General features: G+C 37.9%; 1 protein-coding gene across 1 annotated transcript; it reads left to right on the top strand.

Annotated features, from left to right (window-relative positions):
• The first annotated feature begins 24,429 nt into the window (after positions 1-24,429).
• LOC132952412 (tigger transposable element-derived protein 6-like) lies at positions 24,430-24,958 on the top strand. The gene is made up of 2 exons (XM_061024708.1): positions 24,430-24,544; positions 24,663-24,958. Exons 1-2 carry the CDS (start codon positions 24,430-24,432, stop codon positions 24,956-24,958), a joined length of 411 nt encoding a protein of 136 aa, XP_060880691.1.
• The last annotated feature ends 2,261 nt before the right edge of the window (positions 24,959-27,219 follow it).

Here is a 27,219-nt window from a genome sequence, read left to right as displayed (position 1 = left end):
CCATTTTCTTGGACATGGAGAAAGCGTTCGACAGAGTGTGGCACGACGGATTAATCCACAAACTCCACACAATGTCAACCGTCCCCACATCCCTGATAAAAATAATCAAATCCTTCCTATCAAACCGGAACTTCAGAATACCAATCTCTGACCTAAAATCAACCCTCAGAACAATCGAAGCAGGAGTTCCACAGGGGTCATGCCTTTCTCCCCTATTATACACCCTTTACATCAATGATCTCCCATCCTCACCTCATGTTACTACTTCATTGTTTGCCGACGACACCATGTTTTACTCTAGTAACACGTCGAAAAACTTCGCCATAATCCGTCTTCAACGCCAAGTCACCACGACAACCGACTGGATTCAAAAATGGCACTTAAAACTGAACCCTCAAAAAACGGTATGCATACTTTTTGGAACCAGCCGAAAAGAAACCGCGTGAAAAATCCAAATACTAGGCCAAGCAATCGACTGGAAAAACAAGACCACCTATCTCGGCGTCACACTAGACAAAGCACTGCGCCTAAATGATCACGTCAAGATCTGCATCAGGAAGGCTAAGCAAGCCAGAGGGGCACTATACCCGATACTAAACAGCAGATCACCCATCCCAATGCCAACCAGACTCTCAATTTATAAATTATATATCAAACCAATTTTACTATATGCCTCTTCGGCATGGGGTCCTCTCATCAGTGCATCAAACTGGGCAAATATAGAGGCAGTCCAAAACGTGGCGATCCGTACAATCACAGGTGCCCACTTTTTCACCAGAAATAACGCTATCTTAAATCCACCCATAAACTCATTACGAAACGAAGCAGAACTAGCGGCTAGGGTATTTTATCACAGAAATGCCCAATCAACATTCGCCCACATCCACGACATTGGAACGTCACCAGCTCCACAATTACACACACGCCGACCAAGATCAATCAACTTTGCGAAATTATAATAATATACTCCACATCCTGATAATCAGCCATTAAAAATTCAAACATAAGTTATAGGCACCGCCTGACACTTCCAAACACAGCTGGGTTTTTTCCTTGGCTCCCAATGTAAAGCAAAGCAAAGCAATCTAGCCAGTATCACTCACTCTCCAGCCAACAGTTATCCTGTTAAGACGTCTTCTGCCAACTACTACTCGGCAGCCAGCGTTCATTAGCAGCTCCTTCATTCAGTTGTTCTCACCGCTCTCAACAGGGCATCAGCGCCCACTGGCTCACACCAGGGAACCCGTCCACATTAAACAGCCGTTCTCACCGCTTTCAACAGGGTAACAGCGCCCACGGTTCACACTACGAACCTACAACCTCGAAACAGCCGTTTTCACCGCTCTCCAACAGGGCACCAGCGCCCATAAGTAAGCCGTCGTGAAAGCGACGTCCCTCCGTTTTAGCTGTCGTGGGGCCGCGCCCTCACATAGCCACAGCATCCCCTCCCATAAAAACACACCCACGCCCATCACATATGGGCAAAAAAACGCAAAGGGGGTAATCTCCCTACCAACCACTCACTTAAAATTGCACGTCAACGTTCTGCTCCTCCCCCCTCTTCAACTCCATCAAAAACATCCGACTCTGAAACCTTAGACTCTTTCTCTGACTCGAGCGCTTCGACTCAACGCTCACGGTCCTCGCTAACTTCCGTGCACTCAACAGACACATTGCTTTCTGCGGTAACCAACACCCAAACTCCTTTAAAAACCCCATCAATCTCAAGACCACCACCGATCATCTTGAGTTCCGTTTCCTGGCGCAAGGTCGCGCCCACAATCTTCTCCCTACCCAACTTGCAACCGGGCTCCCTGTCGGCCAAGTCCTCCAGCGAACGGGTAACCTTAAAGGCCGCCGATGCGACCCAATTCCGGCTAATTCAAAGCACCCTACTGAAACATGGGACCGAGTTCCACACTTTTTCTCTCCCCGAGGAACGATCCCTCAAGGTTGTTCTGAAGGGAATACCTAACGACATAACTCCGGACGAACTCAAGAATGAATTTGAGTCCCTGGGTTACTCTGTCAAATTCGTCCGCCGCTTTGGCACCCCGGAAAAGCCAATGCCAATTTGTCTTGTGCACATCGCCGCAAACCCGACTGCCAAGGACATTTTTCTCCTTACCAATTTATTTTACTTGGGAATCTTGGTTGAACCTCTAAAACCCTCCGGCCCTGCCCAGTGCTTCTCGTGTCAACGCTTTGGCCATGGTTCCCGAAACTGTGGTCACCCGCCGTGATGTGTTAAATGCGCTGGAAACCACACTGCCAACGTCTGCTCCAAAACCCTCGAACAAGCTCCGACTTGCTGCAACTGTGGTGGTCCACACACGGCAAACTTTCGAGGCTGCCCACAATTCTTGGCCCAAAAACAGCAGGTATCTCCATCACCGAACCAAAACTCCGTCCAACAACAAGCCTCACATTTCACAACCAATCCCGACCACGCCACCACCACCACCTCCCCATCAACAAAACTCTGCAATGACTTACTCCGCAGCAACATCTAAATCAGCGCACACTTCTTTAGTCTCTCCAGTCCCACAATTTAACTTTCCAATGATTCTCAACCTGCTCACCAACCTACTGACTGCACTATCTAACAATCAAGATCTGAAAACACTTATAGAAACTACAATCAAAACATTCCTGTCCATACTCTCACCTCAAGATGAATAACTTAAAAATACTATTTTGGAACTCCAACTTAAACACAAACTCAACGAACTACGTTCCCTCGAACTTCTACTCAAATCCGACATATTCTTACTGTAGTGATCCCTCACTGCTCGCTTATATTTTGAGTTCGTCGACGTTGATGGTTAATGTAGGAGAGAAGGTTGGAGAGAGACAAGTTGTATAAGTTATTTATAGTACTTTATTGTTAAGACAAAATAATAATAATTAAACATTTATAAAGAAATTAGATAAATTTGAGGACAGAGCGAAAAGCATCTGCCCGAGAAGTTAGTGACTGCGTGGTGCAGACTCTGTACTAAATCCTAATTTGCTATAGACTCTATCTTATATTTATATAAAATCTATATGTATAAAAAAATGTACACGGTAGAGCCCAGGAGGTGGATATCTGAAAGGGAACCGGAGCTGGACGTTGTTATTGCAAAACAACCCGAATGTACGATTGGCACTCTTCTTTATTGGCACTTAAATTATTATAGGTTTGTTTTGCAGATATTTGATGTTGAAGTTTTAATTACGTCGTAAAACTCTAGGTACGTACATGTACGCGATTCTTGGAATCGAATAGTTGAAAGTTAATCTCCTTGTTGTTGTTGTCCTACCGCGGAAAGGTACTTAATATATTCGTAGAAACGCAGGTTTACTACATTCCTCCCCTCGAAGATGGAAGTCCCCGACTTCCACTAATTCAAGAATGTTCGCAGTGTTGGGTAGCCGGTAGGGCTGTTTCTTGGCGCGAGTGGAAACTCGACCATGTCGACTCCTCTTAATGACATCACTGGGTTTGCATTAAGTTCCTCTGTTTCTTCCTGTGACTGTGCTACTTCCGTGTGGTTTGTTACTGTTTTTGTTTTAACCATATTTATTATTAATATGATTACTGCCATAAAAATACTACTTGTTATTACATATAGTATATAATTGTTACGTTCCTGTGTGTTTTGTAGCTCGTCGATTTTATTGTCGACTTTTTGTTGTTTTTCTAATTGCTTGTTCGAACCTGACACTTTATGTAGGTCCTCCATGTTATTTGTTTTAACATGGTAGTTTTCCATTAAGTTGTCGTTGTCGGTGAACGGCATATCCCTTATGGGTTCTAAAGCTGATTTTGGGTTGAAATCCATATATTCTGATTTGTAATCGACTTTTCCTGGTAAGAGTACGTCTCTAGCGGCGTACCCTTTACAAGTTTCGTTTAGTTTTAAGATACCTACACCTTTTAGTGTATGGCTGGTGGATTCTTTATCTTCGTCGCAGGTGATGAATACTAAATCGTAGTTAGTGACGTAGATCCACTCGTTTTTGAATCGTTTTTTGTGAAAGATGGATGTACCCATTTGTACGTGCATGATTTCGCAGTTTGTTGGAACTTTTATAGGATCTTGGAGTAATTGTACTTCGCATGCTGGTCTACTAGCACGTGGATGTAAAGGATTACCCTCAGGACACAAAAGGAAGTCTCTAGCGTGTTTACAATGTGTGTAATACAATTCGTCATAAAGAGCATAGTGTTCTTTCGTTTTACTTATGGCTAGATACTTATTACTAGGTTTTATATAAAAACAATCGTTTCCGGTGCACACTGGCACAGGTATTAAATTATACAAACTAAAATCATTTTGATAAATTAAAGGTAAAGAAATTATAAACACTAAGTTGTCATTTGCATAGTATATAGTAATGTCTGAGAGCTTTATCAATTCGTAAATATTTTGTATGTCTAAATCAGTTGGTAAATCGGTGCCCCCAGATAATGATACTTTAACGTCTTTAACGTGTTCTAATAACTCTTTTGGAGATATTAAACTTGGATGAATAATTCCCATTTTAGCTTGTTGTATTACCTCTAATAGTGTGTTTGTTTCTTCTATCTGTTTTGTAATTAATAAATTAACGTGTATAAAATGTTTTGTCAAATAATTTTTTATTTGTTGTTCCCTTGTACTGTTTGTCGTTTCGTTCACCATTAATGTTAAAGGTACCGAAGATATAATGTTGTGTGACACTATATTATTCTGTAGTTGTACTACTTTAATTTGTTCTTTTATTAGTTTAGATTGCGAAGTGCTTTGGCTTTTTGCTATATTAAAATTAAATTTTTGTATGCATTCTAAATTGCATATTCCGTATATTAATTTAGCTGCTTTTGTAACGAGTTTAGTTAAAGCATTACGTTTAGTAATTATGTGACCAATAGAATCTAAGACTTGTCTCTTTTTATTGTGTAAATTGTCAACTATAGCGGTGGCTGTTTTAAGTAAGTTGTTACAATTAAAGTTATTGGTAACTGGGTCGTGCATGTATGCAACACACAATTCGTTCGTTTTATCTATTACTTCGTTTATGTATTCGAATTCTTCGTTATATTTAGTAAGATTAATGTATGCAGTAAGATCCCATTGAGATGTTATGAGTTTCAAAGGTCCCCTGTTTTCGTAGTATAGACCAGAATGTTGTTTTAATGGTTCGTCAGCGTATCGAAAAGTTCCTGACGTGAATGGTATGATAAGTAGTATAAGTCTGAAAACCGTTTCAGCTTATTAGTTAAAATATAATTTTAAAATAAAATTCAGCTTAATAGTATTTAATATACCCGTTCCATTTCTTAGAAACTACTAATAAGAATTACTATAATGATAAAAATAAAAATAATAAAATAAGAATTAATAAAAAAAATTATAGTGTTATGATACTAGTTATATATTTATTCAGTATCGTCGTCGTCATAATAGCGTTTAACGTTATTTTTATGAATACGGTATTCGCGACGGCCTTTTTGAATCGTTATATTTTCATTATCATGTACTAATAGTATCTCGAATGGTCCTGCCCAGTTGAAACTAAGAGCATTTTTTTTATTTTGTTCTTTAAGTAGAACTTTATCACCTACGTGTAAATCGATGGCGTTCGACGTTTTATCGTAATATGTTTTATTTGTTTCTTTCTTTTTAATAAGATTTTCCCGAGCTATTTTATGCGTTTCTTGCATAATTCTTTTAAGGCCGAAAACGTAATTATCGTAATTATATTGTGCTTCGGGTTCTCTATGAAAAGCTGATGGAACTGTGGGTTTTGTTCCGAATACTAATTCATATGGTGTAAAGTTAGTCGACGTGTGAACCGTCGTGTTATAACAGAAAGTTGCGTAACATAAAAGTTTATCCCAATTACTGTCCTTGTCTACAAAGCTGCGTAAGTACGCTTTTAGTGTTTTATGTGACCGTTCTAAAAAACCGTTTCCTTGTGGGTGCCATGCAGTCGTCTGAATCTTTTTAACGTCCAACAGCTTACACATGCTTTTAAAAATGTCGGATAAAAAATTGGTCCCGCAATCGGTTAAAATCGATTTTGGAATTCCGTATGTGCATACGAAACATTCGACGAAAGCTTGTGCTACGGTTGGAGCGTCAGTGGATGATAGTGCAATAGCGAGTGCATAACGCGATAACTCGTCTTGTAATGTTAAAATATATAAGTTCCCCATCACGGTTTTGGGTAGTGGCCCTACGATATCGAGACAGATTCGTTCGAAAGGTTTGACTACTGTACTAGTAATCATCATAGGTTGCTTTGTTTTAACATGGGATTTATTTTTCTGACATAGTTCACAGTGTTTAATATAACGTTTAACGTCTTTCTTAATGTTATGCCAGTCATGATTAAGTTTTAATCGTTTGAGAGTACGCGATACACCGGAGTGTCCGCCTAGAGGTGAGTTGTGATGCTCATAAATAATTTGTTGTTTTTCCTCGTCGGTAAAACGTTCACCTGTATATATTTTTATTACGATGTCGGTTTGTCGAAATACGTACCGAAACATCGTACGAATTCTCAAGAAATTTGTTAATGAGGTAGGTCCATTTAATTTGACCGTGGAAAAAGATTTAATTCGATTTGTCATACAATAGTCGCGTATTTTTTGTAACGCTAGATAAATGGATTCCGCTTCAAGCGGTGTTGTATGTGTTTTGGTGATACCATAGAATATAATTAATTTTGATCCATTGGTGTGCGTATAGAACCGGTTTCCGTCGGTAAAATGTATTTCGTTAAAATCAACTTTTTTTATGATCTCGCGCACGACTGGATGTGTAATTATTTTATCTTCGGGAATCGTTACTATAATAGTTTCGCTTTCCGTGACCTTGTTAACGTCGCCTTCGATTTCGAGAATTTTAGAATTGAATATTGGCTTACTCTCAGCGGCACGGAATTCGTTGAACTCTGTATCGGCGCTAGTCGTATTCGTTTGTACTACTCGGATACGTGATAAACAATCGGCGTTCGAGTGTTCGGGCCCTGCCCTATACGTAATAGTGTAATCGTAATCCGCGAGCTGTAAACGCCAGCGCATAAGTTGCGACGACGCGTCCTTTATACCAAACAGGTATGTAAGAGGTCGATGATCGGTAATAATATTGAAATGACGTCCATATAGATATGGTCTAAAATATTTCACGGCCCATACGATGGCCAATAACTCTTTTTGAACTACGCTATAGTTACATTCGGCTTTATTTAATGTCCTACTTGCGTATGCGATAGGTTGGTCTTTGGGGACTGCCCCCTGTGATAAAACGGCCCCTATTGCATATTGACTCGCGTCGGTCATCAAGTTAAACTCCCCTTTTTCCCAATCCGGATAGACTAGTAATGGAGGGTTCATTAAAGCTTTCTTTAGTTCCTCAAAGCTATGTTCACAGTTATCGGTCCAGTTAAATGGTACGTCTTTTTTAAGTAAGTAAGTTAGCGGTTTCGCCGTTTTTGCAAAGTTATCGACAAAACGTCTGTAATAATTAAGAAGTCCTAGAAATGATTTAATGTCCTTTGCGTTTTTCGGTTTTGGGTATTCCCGAATGCATTTTAATTTACTAGGATCCGGCGATACCCCGTTTTCGTTAATAACATGTCCCAAATATGTGACCTCTTTCCGTAAGAAAGAGCACTTTTGGGGTTGTAATTTTAGTTTATGTACGCGTAACCTATTGAATACCTGTTCTAGTTTTTTCTGATGGTCATTTAAACTGGAACCGTGTACCACTATATCATCTAAATATGCGGTGCACATTTCCTCAAGACCCATAAGAACAGATTTCATAGCGCGTGTAAATGTTGCTGGGGCTGAACTCAGCCCAAATGGCATACGTAAATATTCGTAATGACCGGATTTTGTAGAAAAGGCGGTTTTGTGGGTATCGGCTGGATTCACATGTAACTGATGATATCCATTTGCTAAATCTAGGGTAGTAAAGTATTTGGATGACCCTAGGGATTCTAGTATTTCAAGTATATTTGGAAGTCCATAGGCTTCATTTTCCGTTACTTCATTAAGTTTACGGAAATCTACGCAAACTCGTAATTTCGGTTTCCCTGTCGCGTCTAAATTTTTCTTTTTGACTACTACGAGTGGAAAGTTAAAAGGTGATTTGGAATCGCGTATAATATTATTTCGTTTCATTTCTTTAATTTGTTTTTCAATTTCTTCCTGATAAGCCCAAGGTAAACGATATGGTCGTATATTAATTGGTTTAGTGCAACGCGGTGTATTAATTTCGTGTGTCACGACGTCGGTGGCACTCAAATAGTCCCCCGGTAAATAAAATAAGTCCGCGTAACTACAACATAATTCTAGAATGCGTTCGCGCTCTTCGTGATTTAAATTGTCCGTGTTAATTTCGTTTTTTAATATGGTTATGCGATTGTTAATTTTCGTGTCTACAAAAGAAGCTGTTAAAGCTGTTTCAAGGTATGGTTCCCACTCGATATGTTGAGTGGTTAACTCGTCAATGACAAAAGGTTCCTCTGAAATATTTATTATGTTACTTATAATTGTGTCACTATTGACTGGGCTAATGCTGTTAGCTATAATAACGTTTTCGTTCACGTCTTGTTTTTTAATAGTTATATTTTTATGCGTGATGTGCTCATCGTTTTTAATTAATAGTACGCAGTTGCTACGAGGTGGTAATATAATTTCCCTCGAACTGGTTTGTTCGGGTATGGTCAATAAATTTTGACTATAGTCCATAATGACCTTGTTTTGTTTCAAGAAGTTACGTCCTATAATACCTGATTCTGTTATTGGAAAGTCGCCAAAAACGACGTCGAATTTTATGAGAACGTCTACTGCGTTAATTTGCATCGTCGTCACTATAGTTCCTATTGTAAATATAGGTATTTCGTTTATACCTTTAATTGTGCGTTTTTCGTGTTCATTTACGACTACCTGCCCGTTGAGTGCAGAAATCTTAATAAGATTCATTTCTGCCCCGGAGTCAATTAATAATTTAATGTTATGCGGTTCGAAATTGTGAGACCCACATATTATGTGTTCCTCTTGAAAGTCCGCAACCACTCGTACGTGATTCTGATTAATTTCGGCTACGGTACGGCTGGTGCTAGGACCTTCACCGTCCTTACTACTTGTTTTTTTACTTTCGTTATACATGCGCTTCCTACAATCTTTAATGTTGTGGTTAGTTTTTTTACAGTACGCGCAAAATCGAACTTGACCCTGATATTCGCGTTTGACTATACTAGTTTTGTCATCGCGGTTATTTATGGGATTTCTAAAAAATGTGTTGGACGAAGTACCGGTGTTACTGCGGCATTCATTTGCGTAATGTCCTAATTTACTACATTTATTGCATTTAATGTTTTTTTTATGGTTTGCATTGTTTTTTACATAATTTTTATCTGCGTTAAAACGACGGTTAATGTGTTGGAGGTCTTGTTCCTCCTCAATCGCGATAGTAATTGCTTTTTCGAGAGAATCTACGTCACGCGCCCTTAAAAATGACCTGATTGCTGGTTTTGCTCCGTTAACGAACGCAGTAAGTGCTCCTGTTTTATGGGATGCGGCTACCGCGGCGGCTGAGGCTGGCTCTAGTCCTAATGTTAACGCTCCTACCAATTCGTGATAGCATTTTTCGGTTCGTCCGGCGAAGCTACGTACGTCTTCGTCGGTACGTTGCCTAATGTTACTAAGTTGGGACTGTAAATAATTAATTGAATGTGGTGCCCCAAAAACGTTACGAAGGTGGTTTTTAAGCTCTGTCCAGTCTGTGAAGTTGCGGTAACGTGTAGCCTGATATGCGTCTCCCTTTAATTTAGCTAAAATATTTTGGAATACTACCGGTTTAATATTGTCATGGATATTGTCCATTACATAGTTACATTCTGTTATATATGAGGACAAATCTGCCTCAGTTCCCCCGTTAAAATTAGGTATGCCGCGCAAGGCGGTGTCTATTCCTAATGTTACACTCATTATGGTAGTATGTAAAGTTCGCGGGTTATATTTAACTACTTCCCAACACCTATTTGGACTCTCAGACATATACTAAATAATCTGCTTAAATAACAACTTACAATGTAGAATTCATTGCGATTTTTGTCTGGTCCTGTCTGCTCTGCGTGCTGGCGGCTCTGCTGGCTCGTCGTTGATGCTCCGCTTGGCTATGTTGAGTGTAGTTGGTGGCTTGGCTCGGTCGTTCCTTCCTTCCTAGGTTTCAGCAACGTAGTTGAACTCGAGGTCCGCTGATGTACTCGATTCTGGGTTGGATACCAAAATTCTTCCTTCAGGTGACCCCACACCTGACACCAAAAGACGTGTAGTGATCCCTCACTGCTCGCTTATATTTTGAGTTCGTCGACGTTGATGGTTAATGTAGGAGAGAAGGTTGGAGAGAGACAAGTTGTATAAGTTATTTATAGTACTTTATTGTTAAGACAAAATAATAATAATTAAACATTTATAAAGAAATTAGATAAATTTGAGGACAGAGCGAAAAGCATCTGCCCGAGAAGTTAGTGACTGCGTGGTGCAGACTCTGTACTAAATCCTAATTTGCTATAGACTCTATCTTATATTTATATAAAATCTATATGTATAAAAAAATGTACACGGTAGAGCCCAGGAGGTGGATATCTGAAAGGGAACCGGAGCTGGACGTTGTTATTGCAAAACAACCCGAATGTACGATTGGCACTCTTCTTTATTGGCACTTAAATTATTATAGGTTTGTTTTGCAGATATTTGATGTTGAAGTTTTAATTACGTCGTAAAACTCTAGGTACGTACATGTACGCGATTCTTGGAATCGAATAGTTGAAAGTTAATCTCCTTGTTGTTGTTGTCCTACCGCGGAAAGGTACTTAATATATTCGTAGAAACGCAGGTTTACTACATTCCTCCCCTCGAAGATGGAAGTCCCCGACTTCCACTAATTCAAGAATGTTCGCAGTGTTGGGTAGCCGGTAGGGCTGTTTCTTGGCGCGAGTGGAAACTCGACCATGTCGACTCCTCTTAATGACATCACTGGGTTTGCATTAAGTTCCTCTGTTTCTTCCTGTGACTGTGCTACTTCCGTGTGGTTTGTTACTGTTTTTGTTTTAACCATATTTATTATTAATATGATTACTGCCATAAAAATACTACTTGTTATTACATATAGTATATAATTGTTACGTTCCTGTGTGTTTTGTAGCTCGTCGATTTTATTGTCGACTTTTTGTTGTTTTTCTAATTGCTTGTTCGAACCTGACACTTTATGTAGGTCCTCCATGTTATTTGTTTTAACATGGTAGTTTTCCATTAAGTTGTCGTTGTCGGTGAACGGCATATCCCTTATGGGTTCTAAAGCTGATTTTGGGTTGAAATCCATATATTCTGATTTGTAATCGACTTTTCCTGGTAAGAGTACGTCTCTAGCGGCGTACCCTTTACAAGTTTCGTTTAGTTTTAAGATACCTACACCTTTTAGTGTATGGCTGGTGGATTCTTTATCTTCGTCGCAGGTGATGAATACTAAATCGTAGTTAGTGACGTAGATCCACTCGTTTTTGAATCGTTTTTTGTGAAAGATGGATGTACCCATTTGTACGTGCATGATTTCGCAGTTTGTTGGAACTTTTATAGGATCTTGGAGTAATTGTACTTCGCATGCTGGTCTACTAGCACGTGGATGTAAAGGATTACCCTCAGGACACAAAAGGAAGTCTCTAGCGTGTTTACAATGTGTGTAATACAATTCGTCATAAAGAGCATAGTGTTCTTTCGTTTTACTTATGGCTAGATACTTATTACTAGGTTTTATATAAAAACAATCGTTTCCGGTGCACACTGGCACAGGTATTAAATTATACAAACTAAAATCATTTTGATAAATTAAAGGTAAAGAAATTATAAACACTAAGTTGTCATTTGCATAGTATATAGTAATGTCTGAGAGTTTTATCAATTCGTAAATATTTTGTATGTCTAAATCAGTTGGTAAATCGGTGCCCCCAGATAATGATACTTTAACGTCTTTAACGTGTTCTAATAACTCTTTTGGAGATATTAAACTTGGATGAATAATTCCCATTTTAGCTTGTTGTATTACCTCTAATAGTGTGTTTGTTTCTTCTATCTGTTTTGTAATTAATAAATTAACGTGTATAAAATGTTTTGTCAAATAATTTTTTATTTGTTGTTCCCTTGTACTGTTTGTCGTTTCGTTCACCATTAATGTTAAAGGTACCGAAGATATAATGTTGTGTGACACTATATTATTCTGTAGTTGTACTACTTTAATTTGTTCTTTTATTAGTTTAGATTGCGAAGTGCTTTGGCTTTTTGCTATATTAAAATTAAATTTTTGTATGCATTCTAAATTGCATATTCCGTATATTAATTTAGCTGCTTTTGTAACGAGTTTAGTTAAAGCATTACGTTTAGTAATTATGTGACCAATAGAATCTAAGACTTGTCTCTTTTTATTGTGTAAATTGTCAACTATAGCGGTGGCTGTTTTAAGTAAGTTGTTACAATTAAAGTTATTGGTAACTGGGTCGTGCATGTATGCAACACACAATTCGTTCGTTTTATCTATTACTTCGTTTATGTATTCGAATTCTTCGTTATATTTAGTAAGATTAATGTATGCAGTAAGATCCCATTGAGATGTTATGAGTTTCAAAGGTCCCCTGTTTTCGTAGTATAGACCAGAATGTTGTTTTAATGGTTCGTCAGCGTATCGAAAAGTTCCTGACGTGAATGGTATGATAAGTAGTATAAGTCTGAAAACCGTTTCAGCTTATTAGTTAAAATATAATTTTAAAATAAAATTCAGCTTAATAGTATTTAATATACCCGTTCCATTTCTTAGAAACTACTAATAAGAATTACTATAATGATAAAAATAAAAATAATAAAATAAGAATTAATAAAAAAAATTATAGTGTTATGATACTAGTTATATATTTATTCAGTATCGTCGTCGTCATAATAGCGTTTAACGTTATTTTTATGAATACGGTATTCGCGACGGCCTTTTTGAATCGTTATATTTTCATTATCATGTACTAATAGTATCTCGAATGGTCCTGCCCAGTTGAAACTAAGAGCATTTTTTTTATTTTGTTCTTTAAGTAGAACTTTATCACCTACGTGTAAATCGATGGCGTTCGACGTTTTATCGTAATATGTTTTATTTGTTTCTTTCTTTTTAATAAGATTTTCCCGAGCTATTTTATGCGTTTCTTGCATAATTCTTTTAAGGCCGAAAACGTAATTATCGTAATTATATTGTGCTTCGGGTTCTCTATGAAAAGCTGATGGAACTGTGGGTTTTGTTCCGAATACTAATTCATATGGTGTAAAGTTAGTCGACGTGTGAACCGTCGTGTTATAACAGAAAGTTGCGTAACATAAAAGTTTATCCCAATTACTGTCCTTGTCTACAAAGCTGCGTAAGTACGCTTTTAGTGTTTTATGTGACCGTTCTAAAAAACCGTTTCCTTGTGGGTGCCATGCAGTCGTCTGAATCTTTTTAACGTCCAACAGCTTACACATGCTTTTAAAAATGTCGGATAAAAAATTGGTCCCGCAATCGGTTAAAATCGATTTTGGAATTCCGTATGTGCATACGAAACATTCGACGAAAGCTTGTGCTACGGTTGGAGCGTCAGTGGATGATAGTGCAATAGCGAGTGCATAACGCGATAACTCGTCTTGTAATGTTAAAATATATAAGTTCCCCATCACGGTTTTGGGTAGTGGCCCTACGATATCGAGACAGATTCGTTCGAAAGGTTTGACTACTGTACTAGTAATCATCATAGGTTGCTTTGTTTTAACATGGGATTTATTTTTCTGACATAGTTCACAGTGTTTAATATAACGTTTAACGTCTTTCTTAATGTTATGCCAGTCATGATTAAGTTTTAATCGTTTGAGAGTACGCGATACACCGGAGTGTCCGCCTAGAGGTGAGTTGTGATGCTCATAAATAATTTGTTGTTTTTCCTCGTCGGTAAAACGTTCACCTGTATATATTTTTATTACGATGTCGGTTTGTCGAAATACGTACCGAAACATCGTACGAATTCTCAAGAAATTTGTTAATGAGGTAGGTCCATTTAATTTGACCGTGGAAAAAGATTTAATTCGATTTGTCATACAATAGTCGCGTATTTTTTGTAACGCTAGATAAATGGATTCCGCTTCAAGCGGTGTTGTATGTGTTTTGGTGATACCATAGAATATAATTAATTTTGATCCATTGGTGTGCGTATAGAACCGGTTTCCGTCGGTAAAATGTATTTCGTTAAAATCAACTTTTTTTATGATCTCGCGCACGACTGGATGTGTAATTATTTTATCTTCGGGAATCGTTACTATAATAGTTTCGCTTTCCGTGACCTTGTTAACGTCGCCTTCGATTTCGAGAATTTTAGAATTGAATATTGGCTTACTCTCAGCGGCACGGAATTCGTTGAACTCTGTATCGGCGCTAGTCGTATTCGTTTGTACTACTCGGATACGTGATAAACAATCGGCGTTCGAGTGTTCGGGCCCTGCCCTATACGTAATAGTGTAATCGTAATCCGCGAGCTGTAAACGCCAGCGCATAAGTTGCGACGACGCGTCCTTTATACCAAACAGGTATGTAAGAGGTCGATGATCGGTAATAATATTGAAATGACGTCCATATAGATATGGTCTAAAATATTTCACGGCCCATACGATGGCCAATAACTCTTTTTGAACTACGCTATAGTTACATTCGGCTTTATTTAATGTCCTACTTGCGTATGCGATAGGTTGGTCTTTGGGGACTGCCCCCTGTGATAAAACGGCCCCTATTGCATATTGACTCGCGTCGGTCATCAAGTTAAACTCCCCTTTTTCCCAATCCGGATAGACTAGTAATGGAGGGTTCATTAAAGCTTTCTTTAGTTCCTCAAAGCTATGTTCACAGTTATCGGTCCAGTTAAATGGTACGTCTTTTTTAAGTAAGTAAGTTAGCGGTTTCGCCGTTTTTGCAAAGTTATCGACAAAACGTCTGTAATAATTAAGAAGTCCTAGAAATGATTTAATGTCCTTTGCGTTTTTCGGTTTTGGGTATTCCCGAATGCATTTTAATTTACTAGGATCCGGCGATACCCCGTTTTCGTTAATAACATGTCCCAAATATGTGACCTCTTTCCGTAAGAAAGAGCACTTTTGGGGTTGTAATTTTAGTTTATGTACGCGTAACCTATTGAATACCTGTTCTAGTTTTTTCTGATGGTCATTTAAACTGGAACCGTGTACCACTATATCATCTAAATATGCGGTGCACATTTCCTCAAGACCCATAAGAACAGATTTCATAGCGCGTGTAAATGTTGCTGGGGCTGAACTCAGCCCAAATGGCATACGTAAATATTCGTAATGACCGGATTTTGTAGAAAAGGCGGTTTTGTGGGTATCGGCTGGATTCACATGTAACTGATGATATCCATTTGCTAAATCTAGGGTAGTAAAGTATTTGGATGACCCTAGGGATTCTAGTATTTCAAGTATATTTGGAAGTCCATAGGCTTCATTTTCCGTTACTTCATTAAGTTTACGGAAATCTACGCAAACTCGTAATTTCGGTTTCCCTGTCGCGTCTAAATTTTTCTTTTTGACTACTACGAGTGGAAAGTTAAAAGGTGATTTGGAATCGCGTATAATATTATTTCGTTTCATTTCTTTAATTTGTTTTTCAATTTCTTCCTGATAAGCCCAAGGTAAACGATATGGTCGTATATTAATTGGTTTAGTGCAACGCGGTGTATTAATTTCGTGTGTCACGACGTCGGTGGCACTCAAATAGTCCCCCGGTAAATAAAATAAGTCCGCGTAACTACAACATAATTCTAGAATGCGTTCGCGCTCTTCGTGATTTAAATTGTCCGTGTTAATTTCGTTTTTTAATATGGTTATGCGATTGTTAATTTTCGTGTCTACAAAAGAAGCTGTTAAAGCTGTTTCAAGGTATGGTTCCCACTCGATATGTTGAGTGGTTAACTCGTCAATGACAAAAGGTTCCTCTGAAATATTTATTATGTTACTTATAATTGTGTCACTATTGACTGGGCTAATGCTGTTAGCTATAATAACGTTTTCGTTCACGTCTTGTTTTTTAATAGTTATATTTTTATGCGTGATGTGCTCATCGTTTTTAATTAATAGTACGCAGTTGCTACGAGGTGGTAATATAATTTCCCTCGAACTGGTTTGTTCGGGTATGGTCAATAAATTTTGACTATAGTCCATAATGACCTTGTTTTGTTTCAAGAAGTTACGTCCTATAATACCTGATTCTGTTATTGGAAAGTCGCCAAAAACGACGTCGAATTTTATGAGAACGTCTACTGCGTTAATTTGCATCGTCGTCACTATAGTTCCTATTGTAAATATAGGTATTTCGTTTATACCTTTAATTGTGCGTTTTTCGTGTTCATTTACGACTACCTGCCCGTTGAGTGCAGAAATCTTAATAAGATTCATTTCTGCCCCGGAGTCAATTAATAATTTAATGTTATGCGGTTCGAAATTGTGAGACCCACATATTATGTGTTCCTCTTGAAAGTCCGCAACCACTCGTACGTGATTCTGATTAATTTCGGCTACGGTACGGCTGGTGCTAGGACCTTCACCGTCCTTACTACTTGTTTTTTTACTTTCGTTATACATGCGCTTCCTACAATCTTTAATGTTGTGGTTAGTTTTTTTACAGTACGCGCAAAATCGAACTTGACCCTGATATTCGCGTTTGACTATACTAGTTTTGTCATCGCGGTTATTTATGGGATTTCTAAAAAATGTGTTGGACGAAGTACCGGTGTTACTGCGGCATTCATTTGCGTAATGTCCTAATTTACTACATTTATTGCATTTAATGTTTTTTTTATGGTTTGCATTGTTTTTTACATAATTTTTATCTGCGTTAAAACGACGGTTAATGTGTTGGAGGTCTTGTTCCTCCTCAATCGCGATAGTAATTGCTTTTTCGAGAGAATCTACGTCACGCGCCCTTAAAAATGACCTGATTGCTGGTTTTGCTCCGTTAACGAACGCAGTAAGTGCTCCTGTTTTATGGGATGCGGCTACCGCGGCGGCTGAGGCTGGCTCTAGTCCTAATGTTAACGCTCCTACCAATTCGTGATAGCATTTTTCGGTTCGTCCGGCGAAGCTACGTACGTCTTCGTCGGTACGTTGCCTAATGTTACTAAGTTGGGACTGTAAATAATTAATTGAATGTGGTGCCCCAAAAACGTTACGAAGGTGGTTTTTAAGCTCTGTCCAGTCTGTGAAGTTGCGGTAACGTGTAGCCTGATATGCGTCTCCCTTTAATTTAGCTAAAATATTTTGGAATACTACCGGTTTAATATTGTCATGGATATTGTCCATTACATAGTTACATTCTGTTATATATGAGGACAAATCTGCCTCAGTTCCCCCGTTAAAATTAGGTATGCCGCGCAAGGCGGTGTCTATTCCTAATGTTACACTCATTATGGTAGTATGTAAAGTTCGCGGGTTATATTTAACTACTTCCCAACACCTATTTGGACTCTCAGACATATACTAAATAATCTGCTTAAATAACAACTTACAATGTAGAATTCATTGCGATTTTTGTCTGGTCCTGTCTGCTCTGCGTGCTGGCGGCTCTGCTGGCTCGTCGTTGATGCTCCGCTTGGCTATGTTGAGTGTAGTTGGTGGCTTGGCTCGGTCGTTCCTTCCTTCCTAGGTTTCAGCAACGTAGTTGAACTCGAGGTCCGCTGATGTACTCGATTCTGGGTTGGATACCAAAATTCTTCCTTCAGGTGACCCCACACCTGACACCAAAAGACGTGTAGTGATCCCTCACTGCTCGCTTATATTTTGAGTTCGTCGACGTTGATGGTTAATGTAGGAGAGAAGGTTGGAGAGAGACAAGTTGTATAAGTTATTTATAGTACTTTATTGTTAAGACAAAATAATAATAATTAAACATTTATAAAGAAATTAGATAAATTTGAGGACAGAGCGAAAAGCATCTGCCCGAGAAGTTAGTGACTGCGTGGTGCAGACTCTGTACTAAATCCTAATTTGCTATAGACTCTATCTTATATTTATATAAAATCTATATGTATAAAAAAATGTACACGGTAGAGCCCAGGAGGTGGATATCTGAAAGGGAACCGGAGCTGGACGTTGTTATTGCAAAACAACCCGAATGTACGATTGGCACTCTTCTTTATTGGCACTTAAATTATTATAGGTTTGTTTTGCAGATATTTGATGTTGAAGTTTTAATTACGTCGTAAAACTCTAGGTACGTACATGTACGCGATTCTTGGAATCGAATAGTTGAAAGTTAATCTCCTTGTTGTTGTTGTCCTACCGCGGAAAGGTACTTAATATATTCGTAGAAACGCAGGTTTACTACATTACTTAACGAAACCCGTCTATTCCCTTCTACCAAACTTCATATTCCTAACTATTTCACTTACAGGAACGATCTGCCACCCATCCGCGGCTCGCCTGCTCACGGTGGCACGGCAGTCCTAATTCACCGACGCATCATTCACCAACGTACCACCCTAACACACTCATTCAAACCTCTCCCGTCCTTATCCAAATAAATGGCCACGAAGTACTTATATCAGCGGTATACAAACCACCTGGCGCCACACTTACGACTCGCGATTTAGACTTGCTAACCCAAAGTGCTAAATGGCAAATTTCGGCAGGTGATTTCAACGCCAAACACCCTTTGTGGTTTAGCCACTCGACAAACGCTGCCGGCCGCGTCCTCTTTGACCACGTTCAACAATCAGACTATACCATTACAGCTCCCTCACCCCCCACACACTTCCCGACAAACTCTCGATACAGGTCCGACATACTCGACATCGCTCTCGTTCGTTTACCATACCCTACCCAAATCGACAACCTCAACGAACTATCTTCTGACCACAACCCTATTCTTCTGGAGACCATGTGTCCCCTGCAATTACTAACCGCTTCATAAACTGGACAAAATATAAAACAATTCTCTTAAACTTGCCTAACCTAACCGAACGTCCGACCAACAACAGACAGTCAATCGATTCGGCAATCGACAGTCTAACTAAAAATCTATAACACGCGATCGCAGCTAGCGTATTTACCCCTAGACATAAAAACTCATCCTTCCAATTATCCGACTACATAAAACTAGTAATAACGGAAAAAAATCAGCTACGCCGTCAATGGCAGAGAAACCGTGACCCGACTACCAAACGTCAACTTAACGCCAAAATCTCGCTAATCAGAACTTTGCTCGAAACTCACAAAACTGACCAGTGGGACATTTTTCTTAACTCACTTGACCACCAAGACGGTTCCATATACAAACTAAACAAATGTCTCCTTCACAAACGCCCAGCATCCCACCACCCGTCTGGCCCAAATGGTCTAGTTTTCTCGGCCACCGATCGAGCCGAGTTAATAGGCGACTCCCTCGAACTTCAATTCCAACCAAACCCTGGCCCCGACCTCCCTGAAGTAACTGCACATTTCAACTCACTACAAAACATTAAAATCACTAAATCCAATCTATTTACTACTCCTGGTACAATCCAAAATATCATCAACAACCTTCACAAAAAGAAAGCCCCGGGTGATGACCTCATCACCAACACTGCTCTCAAATCTCTACCCAATAACATTCTACTATCCCTAACACAAATTATCAACTGCTCCCTCAGAATTTGTTACTTTCAACGTGCTTGGAAAAAAGCAATAATAATTTCCATTCCCAAGCCAGGCAAAGACCACAAACTACCTGAAAGTTACCGACCAATCGCTTTGCTCTCCTCCCTATCCAAAATTTACGAACGAATCATCCTCTCCCACCTGCAAAACAATCTCCATGACAAAATCCGCCCAGAACAATTTGCCTTCAGGCCAGAACACTCTACCACTCTTCAACTGACCAAACTTACTCACCAACTCAGCCAGAACTTTAACAACAACGTAAACACCGCTTCCATCTTTCTTGACGTAGCGAAAGCCTTCGACCGAGTCTGGCACGTAGGTCTCCTCTACAAACTATCTCAACTCAACATCCCGACTGAAATCGTTAAAATCATCGAATCCTTTCTCACTGACCGCACTTTCATCACAAAAATCGAAGACTCATTGTCGTCCACCAGACACATACTCGCAGGTGTCCCTCAAGGATCCTGCCTCTCTCCTACTCTCTACTTGATGTACATAAACGACATACCAACAACTCCAAAAGCTCATCTCTCACTATTCGCTGACGACACAATGTTCTTTACTTTCGACAAAAAACCGAAACGCGCAGCCATAAAATTACAACACCAACTCAACCTAGCTACTACATGGTTTCATCGCTGGAGAATCAAAATAAACCCGACCAAAACAGTAGGTATCCTTTTCGGACGTTCAAATACTTCACCCATCCCACCATTAATACTCGACAATCACCCAGTAAACTGGTCCAATCACGCAAAATACCTTGGCGTTACAATCGGCCGCAGACTCACCTTCGATAAACACGTCCAAAACATCACTAAAAAGGCCACTCGCGTTGGCAGAATGCTCTACCCCATACTTAACCGTTCTAGCCCCGTCCCAAAGACTTCGAAACTCAACATTCTAAAACTCTACGTCTCTCCAATTATCTCTTATGCAGGCTCCTCTTGGGCATCCTTTATCGGTCCCTCACACTGGAAACGCATCGAATCTGTCCAAAACATCGGTATTCGCACGGTAACAAGTATGCCCTCTATCGTTAAAAACTCGGTCCTTTTAAAATCTGCCAATTTCAAGTCTATTCAAAACTGTATCCGTACCCAATCTAAATCGATGTTCTTCAAAAACTCCTTTTCTGTTCATGCCCACATCAAACTCTTAGGTAAAACTCACCCCCCTCCAACCGCTAAAAACTGGATCAAACCCTACCCATTATCATGGGTAGGCCAACAATTTTAAAATAATCACCCTCACCAACTTTCATCCACTAGTAGAGGCAAAAGCCTGATATAGTTAACGGCATAGCTGCTCCTTCAAAGCAAAGCAAAGCAATCTAGTCAGTCCACTTCAAGCCTTCAATCTGTCCACAATGAAAACCAAAGTTCCGACAGAAGAAGACCCGGACCAAAACACAGACCGCCAACTATCGACGATCAAGCCGACTACCGACGACAACGCCGCTCCACGGTTGCCAGCATCGTCCGACCGCCGACTATCGACGAAAACGCCGTTCCACGGTTGCCAGCATCGCCCAACCGACGACTGCCGACAACAACGCCGCTCCACGGCTGCAAGCGTCGTTCAACCGCTGATCAACGACGATACGCCTCTCCACGGCGGCAAGCATCGTTCGACCGGTGAACATCGACTAATCTGCCACTCCACGGCGCGAGATCGGTGCATACCCGCAGACCGACAACAATAACGCCGACAGAACAAATCTTCCGCGTGGCTGCCGCTCAACGGCTGTAACACCTGTGTCGACTTATAGTATTGCGGCGACGACGCCGATCTACGGATACCACAGCCAACCAATCATCGACCGCTGTCTATCAATCCAGGCCTACGGGATCGCCGGATATTCCACAACCTCCGGTATTACATCTCTAAACAGCCCTTTTTAGGGCCAACATATCACCGACCTCAGCGCTTAATTAAGCTGTCCGATCCGAGCCTGGTTCGTCGTCGGGGTACCGCTTATTTAGGTCTGTACCGACGACGGCCAGCTCCCCTGCCCAATATTTACTTTGTATAAGGTATATATATATCAAACCTATCCCATTGTACAGATAGGGTCCGTCGATTGCCCCACCGATACCCAATCGCCTCCGATTGTGCCGACTCACTTATTTAAGTCTGGTCGGCACAAATCGACGCTTTACTCAAGCCCCCAATATTGTAAATATAAAATACAGTTCACATAGCAATAGATATACTTGATAACTAAAACCAACAAGCATATTATTTATTTACGACGCGGATCGTCCATCCGGACGCACCGTTTCACTGTAATGTTGATTGTTGGAGAGTTTTACATTATTATTTATTCAAATAATTGTAGGTAATTGATATGCTTCGATATTACAAGAAATATCCATATCGTTGTGTAAAGATTGTCCTAAATTGTGTTTAGGAACAGTAAAGATTGGAGCAAATTCAACCTGTAATTCTACGTCGAGAAGGTTTGCCAAAATCATTTGCTGCAATACAAGTATAAGGCCCTTGGTCATCTTTTCTGATAGCTGGAATTTTCCAAATATTACCTCTGGAAAATTAAATTTATGTCAATTTTGAATTGATAAATACTCAAATGCATCTATATAAACATTTTTTTTAACCTTAACCAGCACGGTGCCATCTAGATAATATGATATATTATGATATATAATTGATAATTATGATAAAGATTTGATCCAACTACCTAAGACATCATAATATGATACCACTGGAATAAAATATTTGCACAATTAATCAAGAAGTCAATAATCAAGAATTAAATAGGTTAAAAGTTAACATATATCTTAAAATGTGATATAGATATACAGTGAAAACTGTCTAAAGCGGACCCTGAATAAAACGAAAAACTATCCAATACGGAATTTTTCTATGGTTCCTATAGTTTTATATAGACGCTCAACCTCAATAAAACGGAACCTTCATAACGCGGAAACGGAACGATTTTATAAGTCCCATGCAAGTAAAAACCTTAAATAAACCAGAAAAATGACACGCACGTGTCAAATCTAAACAAAAAATAAGGTATAAAATATAGATATGCCAATATGCGTATGTACAATGTACATCGTTAAATAATGATAGACATAGGCGGATATTTGATCATATCCGTGGGGGGGCTTAACATTTTTACCATATCCATTAGCGTCAACACATTATTAGATACTTCAACCTGCAAGCTAGTAGCTCTCCTACTTTATTCTATCTGAGGCCCAAAATATGTATAGGTTTTATGAACATAAATAAATGAATATTTAGCTATTAAATATGTTTTTTATTTTAATGTTATAAATCTATTTTCTTTTGCAAATATATCTATAACAGTATCGGTATTAATATATTTAGTTATGTTTTTTTCAATATACAATATTGATGTGTTGTTGAACCGCTCCTGCAACATGGAAGTTCGAAGCCAAGTTTTGATCCAACGCATTGCTGAAAAACTCCTTTCACAAGTTGAGGAACTTATTGATATTGTTATAGCAACTTGAAATAATTTGTATAAATTAGGGAAAACACTTTTTGTTAAAACCTTTTTTACATAATTTAAAGATATATATTCTTCGTCAGTAGACTGCAATATGCAATTCTTTACCACTGCCATTTCTGACTTCAGTAAATCTTTAGATACACACATCAAATCCTAAAAAATATATAAAATACAGGATTACTTTTAAAAATAGAAAACTAGAGTGTAAGTAGAAATTCATTTTTATAAACGATAAATCAATACTTACTTTATAATGATCTACAAAAAAAACACTTTCCTCAAAGTTAAGTTGACAAAATTGATCAACAGCTGTAGCTATTTGGAGACTTTCAGGAGAAAACCTTTTTTCCAGATTTACCAAGATAGCATCAAATACAAGAAAGAAAGCATTTTTTTTTTAAATAACCTTCAGTGGTTTCATTAGTTTCATTGATACTATATTCAGCACTTGTGGTTGCAGTGACATCAAAATTTTTAAAAACTGTTGGCTCTTGTCTTTTTCTTTTACATCCTAGTTAAGTAAATATTTACTTAAAATTAAGAATTATAAATAAATATATGTATAATCAAGGCTCACCTTTAGACGGTGTTTGTATTGATATGTCATGATCTTTAGCAAAGGTTTCTATTTCACACCAAAGCTGAGAAAAATATTCTGTTGTTCTTAAAATTTAAAAAATCATCATCACACCTTGAATAATATTTTTAGATTGACCTAAGGTTGCAGTTTTTTCTTGAAATTTGTTGGTAACGATATTAATATGAATTAATACTTTATGTAAACTCTAAGTTAGTCTCATTTTCTACAATTGTATCAATATTGTTTGTTGTAATTGAAGTAGAGATACTAGAACCTTCCGAGGGGGCTTGACTACGTTCTGGGGGGCGGCTTAAGCCCCCCAAGCCCCCCCCCCCAATATCCGCCTATGATGATAGATACAGAAGAAAAAATTGTTCTATAGGTACATATTCGTACAATATATTATCGCATTATTATTATGTATTATCGCATCTTAAACGATACGAAATTTCTTCTTTGTAACTGTGACACAGTCTTACACCAACAGTCGTACGTACACTTTTTATTTTATTTTATCTACCGTTCATCGCATTAAATATTCAAATGCCAAAATATAAGTGTCTTTCATTAAATGAAAAATATCAAATGATCGATATGAGTACAAAAGGACATTCAGTAAAACAATTACAAAATATATTTAACTGTGGAAAAACTCAGGTTTACGATACTCTAAAAAATCAAAATAGAATTAAAGAAGAATGGTTAAAAGGTAATTTCATATTTTTATTTATTTTAACAATGTTTGTATAATGTATTAATGTACATAATATGTATGAGTGTGTACGTAATTTATAAACGTAAATATAAATTATTTTATATTTTTGTAGGAAACGGTAAAATGATAAAATCAATGAAGCATAATGCAAATGAAATTAGTAACAACGAAATTTGGGATTGGTTTGTAGCTGTACGAGCTAAAAATATTCCTGTTTCAGGACCAATAATACAAGAAAAGGTCCGTGAAATTGCAGTACGACATGGTAGTCATTCATTCAAAGCTTCCAACGGTTGGTTATCTAGTTTTAAAAATAGACATAATTTCGCGTGGAATCAAGTTTGTGGTGAGTCGAATGATGTAAATATTGATAGTGTAAATGAGTGGAAATCGAAAATATCTGAATAGGTACGTAAAAGATTAAGATGCATGTAATATTTACAATTGTGATGAGACTGGATTTTTTTTCGTGCGATTCCAAATAAAACATTAAAACTTAAAGGGGAGCAATGCAAAGGTGGAAAGTTATCTAAAGAAAGAAGAACGGTGTTACTATGTGGTAATATGGTCGGAGATATGGAAAAGCCTCTAGTGATAGGAAAATCAGTTAAATCAAGATGTTTCAAAAACCTAGATTTTTCAAAATTACCCGTCATTTGGTGTGCTAATGAAAAAGCTTGGATGACCGGATCGATAATGGAAAACTGGCTTATTCAGTTTAATAATCGTTTGATAAGAGAAAATAAAAAAATAATTTTACTTTTGGATAATGCGTCTTGCCATCCAAAACTTATTTTATCAAATTTAAAACTTGCTTGGCTCCCACCAAATACAACATCTTTAACTCAGCCTATGGACCAAGGTATAATTTATTGCGTTAAAATATATTACCGTCGTTTTCTCATGCAATCTTTGATTGCAAATATTGATCAAATAAATAGTTTTTCGGAAATTTCAAAAAAAATAACAGTTCTCGATGCAATACAGTGGTTAGATGGCGCTGTAAAATTATTGAAGCGAGAAACCATTAAAGCATGTTTCACTAAAGCTGGTTTTAGCTATGATGATACAAATGGAAACATGAAATAGAAAAAATGGACGAACACATCAAAGTAATTTGAAAAATATTCTTTGGTATTTATTTGAATTGAATAATCCGGAATTTTTCCGTTTTATTGAATAAGGCGGAAAACTGCTTAAAGCGGAATTTTTTGTTGGTCCCATGCGATTCCGCTTTAGACAGTTTTCACTGTATTAACACTGAGTACCTATAGGACATGTGTATTGTACAATATATACTCAACGGTATTAGTATAGGTTCATTTGACTGGAAAAACGTTACAGAACATTCTATACAGTAGGTATGATAATTAATTGGAAAGTAGTACCTAGCTCTAATTAAAAATATAATGCAGATAATCTAGTGCAGTTTTTAATGTAATATATGACTGATAGTCTCTGGTATATAGAAAAAAAACTTTTAAAAATTAAAAAACAGCCATTTTGTAGTTATTTATTTATAATATGAAGAAAAAACTATTTTGAAATCAGTTGAATTTTGACTGAAGGAAAGCAACTTATATTTTAAAAAATGGAGCATCAAATTATTGTGAAATTGTGCGGTTTTCACACATTAATAACTATGTTAATCCAATAGGACATAGGTAATAGATAATTAGTTAATAACTAATACAGAACACATTAGGTACTTGTTGAAATCGTATGTATTATGTTTTTTTTTTTATTCAATATATCCACCATAAACTATTATGCACAAGAGACAAGTCAATTTTATAGGCCCATGATTTTTGTAACAATTATTGCTGGGAATATTTTGCACATTTTTTAATTCAAGTTCAAATTTTGTTACAAAGATCATGGGCATATAAAACTGACTTGTGCACAGCAGTTCATGGTAAATATATTGAAAAATAATATAAAACAAATAAAAAATATTACATAGAATTTCAACGAATAATATACTATTTACCTATTGGACCTTTAATTTTGGTATATTCTGTGAAATGTTAATATTTTTATTTTTTGTTATAAGTCTTGTCATTGGCTCATGACATAAACTTTTATCCTAAACTATAGTTATTAACTTTATTCTTGTCCCTGATATAATTTAAGAAAAAGTAGGCTTTAAAATTGTATTTTAGCTCTAAAGAAAGAAGATGTATAAATTTATAATACTTAAAAATTGATCGGCTGGCAAGTAAAATTCCATTATTTTCTCTCTTCCAGTAAATTCTTGGACTAGGATACCCTCGAGCGTAACATTTGAGGGTCACTTGTTGACTTTCCATTAGGTCGACGATAGGCGTCGACAGCGCTCCCAGTGTCAATTTGGTTTTGCCAATATCAGCAGAATAAAAGATTAAAGCAACTACAGCGCGTTTGGTGTCATTCTCAATAACTATTCTTAAAGATTTATTACTATAGGTATAAGTGCGTAGCCTCTGGCCCGAACGGGGAGACGACGTCTGAACACTCTTTTCTAGACCTCTGACTTTGCAAAACGTGGACGCTGTCACGTCCCCGGAACACTGACATTCGCAACAAAACCTCGTAAACGTCATTCTTACTTTTAAACTGTGCCGTTCTGTCTATACAGCCTACACCGTGTCCATCACCAGCATGTAGGATGTTTGGATCTTAAGTTGCGG

The sequence above is a fragment of the Metopolophium dirhodum genome, chromosome 1 (assembly GCF_019925205.1).
Source record: "Metopolophium dirhodum isolate CAU chromosome 1, ASM1992520v1, whole genome shotgun sequence".
NCBI classification, from domain to species: domain Eukaryota; kingdom Metazoa; phylum Arthropoda; class Insecta; order Hemiptera; family Aphididae; genus Metopolophium; species Metopolophium dirhodum.
This window is presented reverse-complemented; position numbering and strand designations above follow the sequence as displayed.

Bases quoted from the DNA above. Each gene is read 5' to 3' on its own strand.
- LOC132952412 (XM_061024708.1), top strand. From the start codon at position 24,430: ATGAGTACAAAAGGACATTCAGTAAAACAATTACAAAATATATTTAAC. The intron at 24,545-24,662 runs GTAATTTCATAT...ATATTTTTGTAG, and splicing joins TAAAGAAGAATGGTTAAAAG to GAAACGGTAAAATGATAAAA.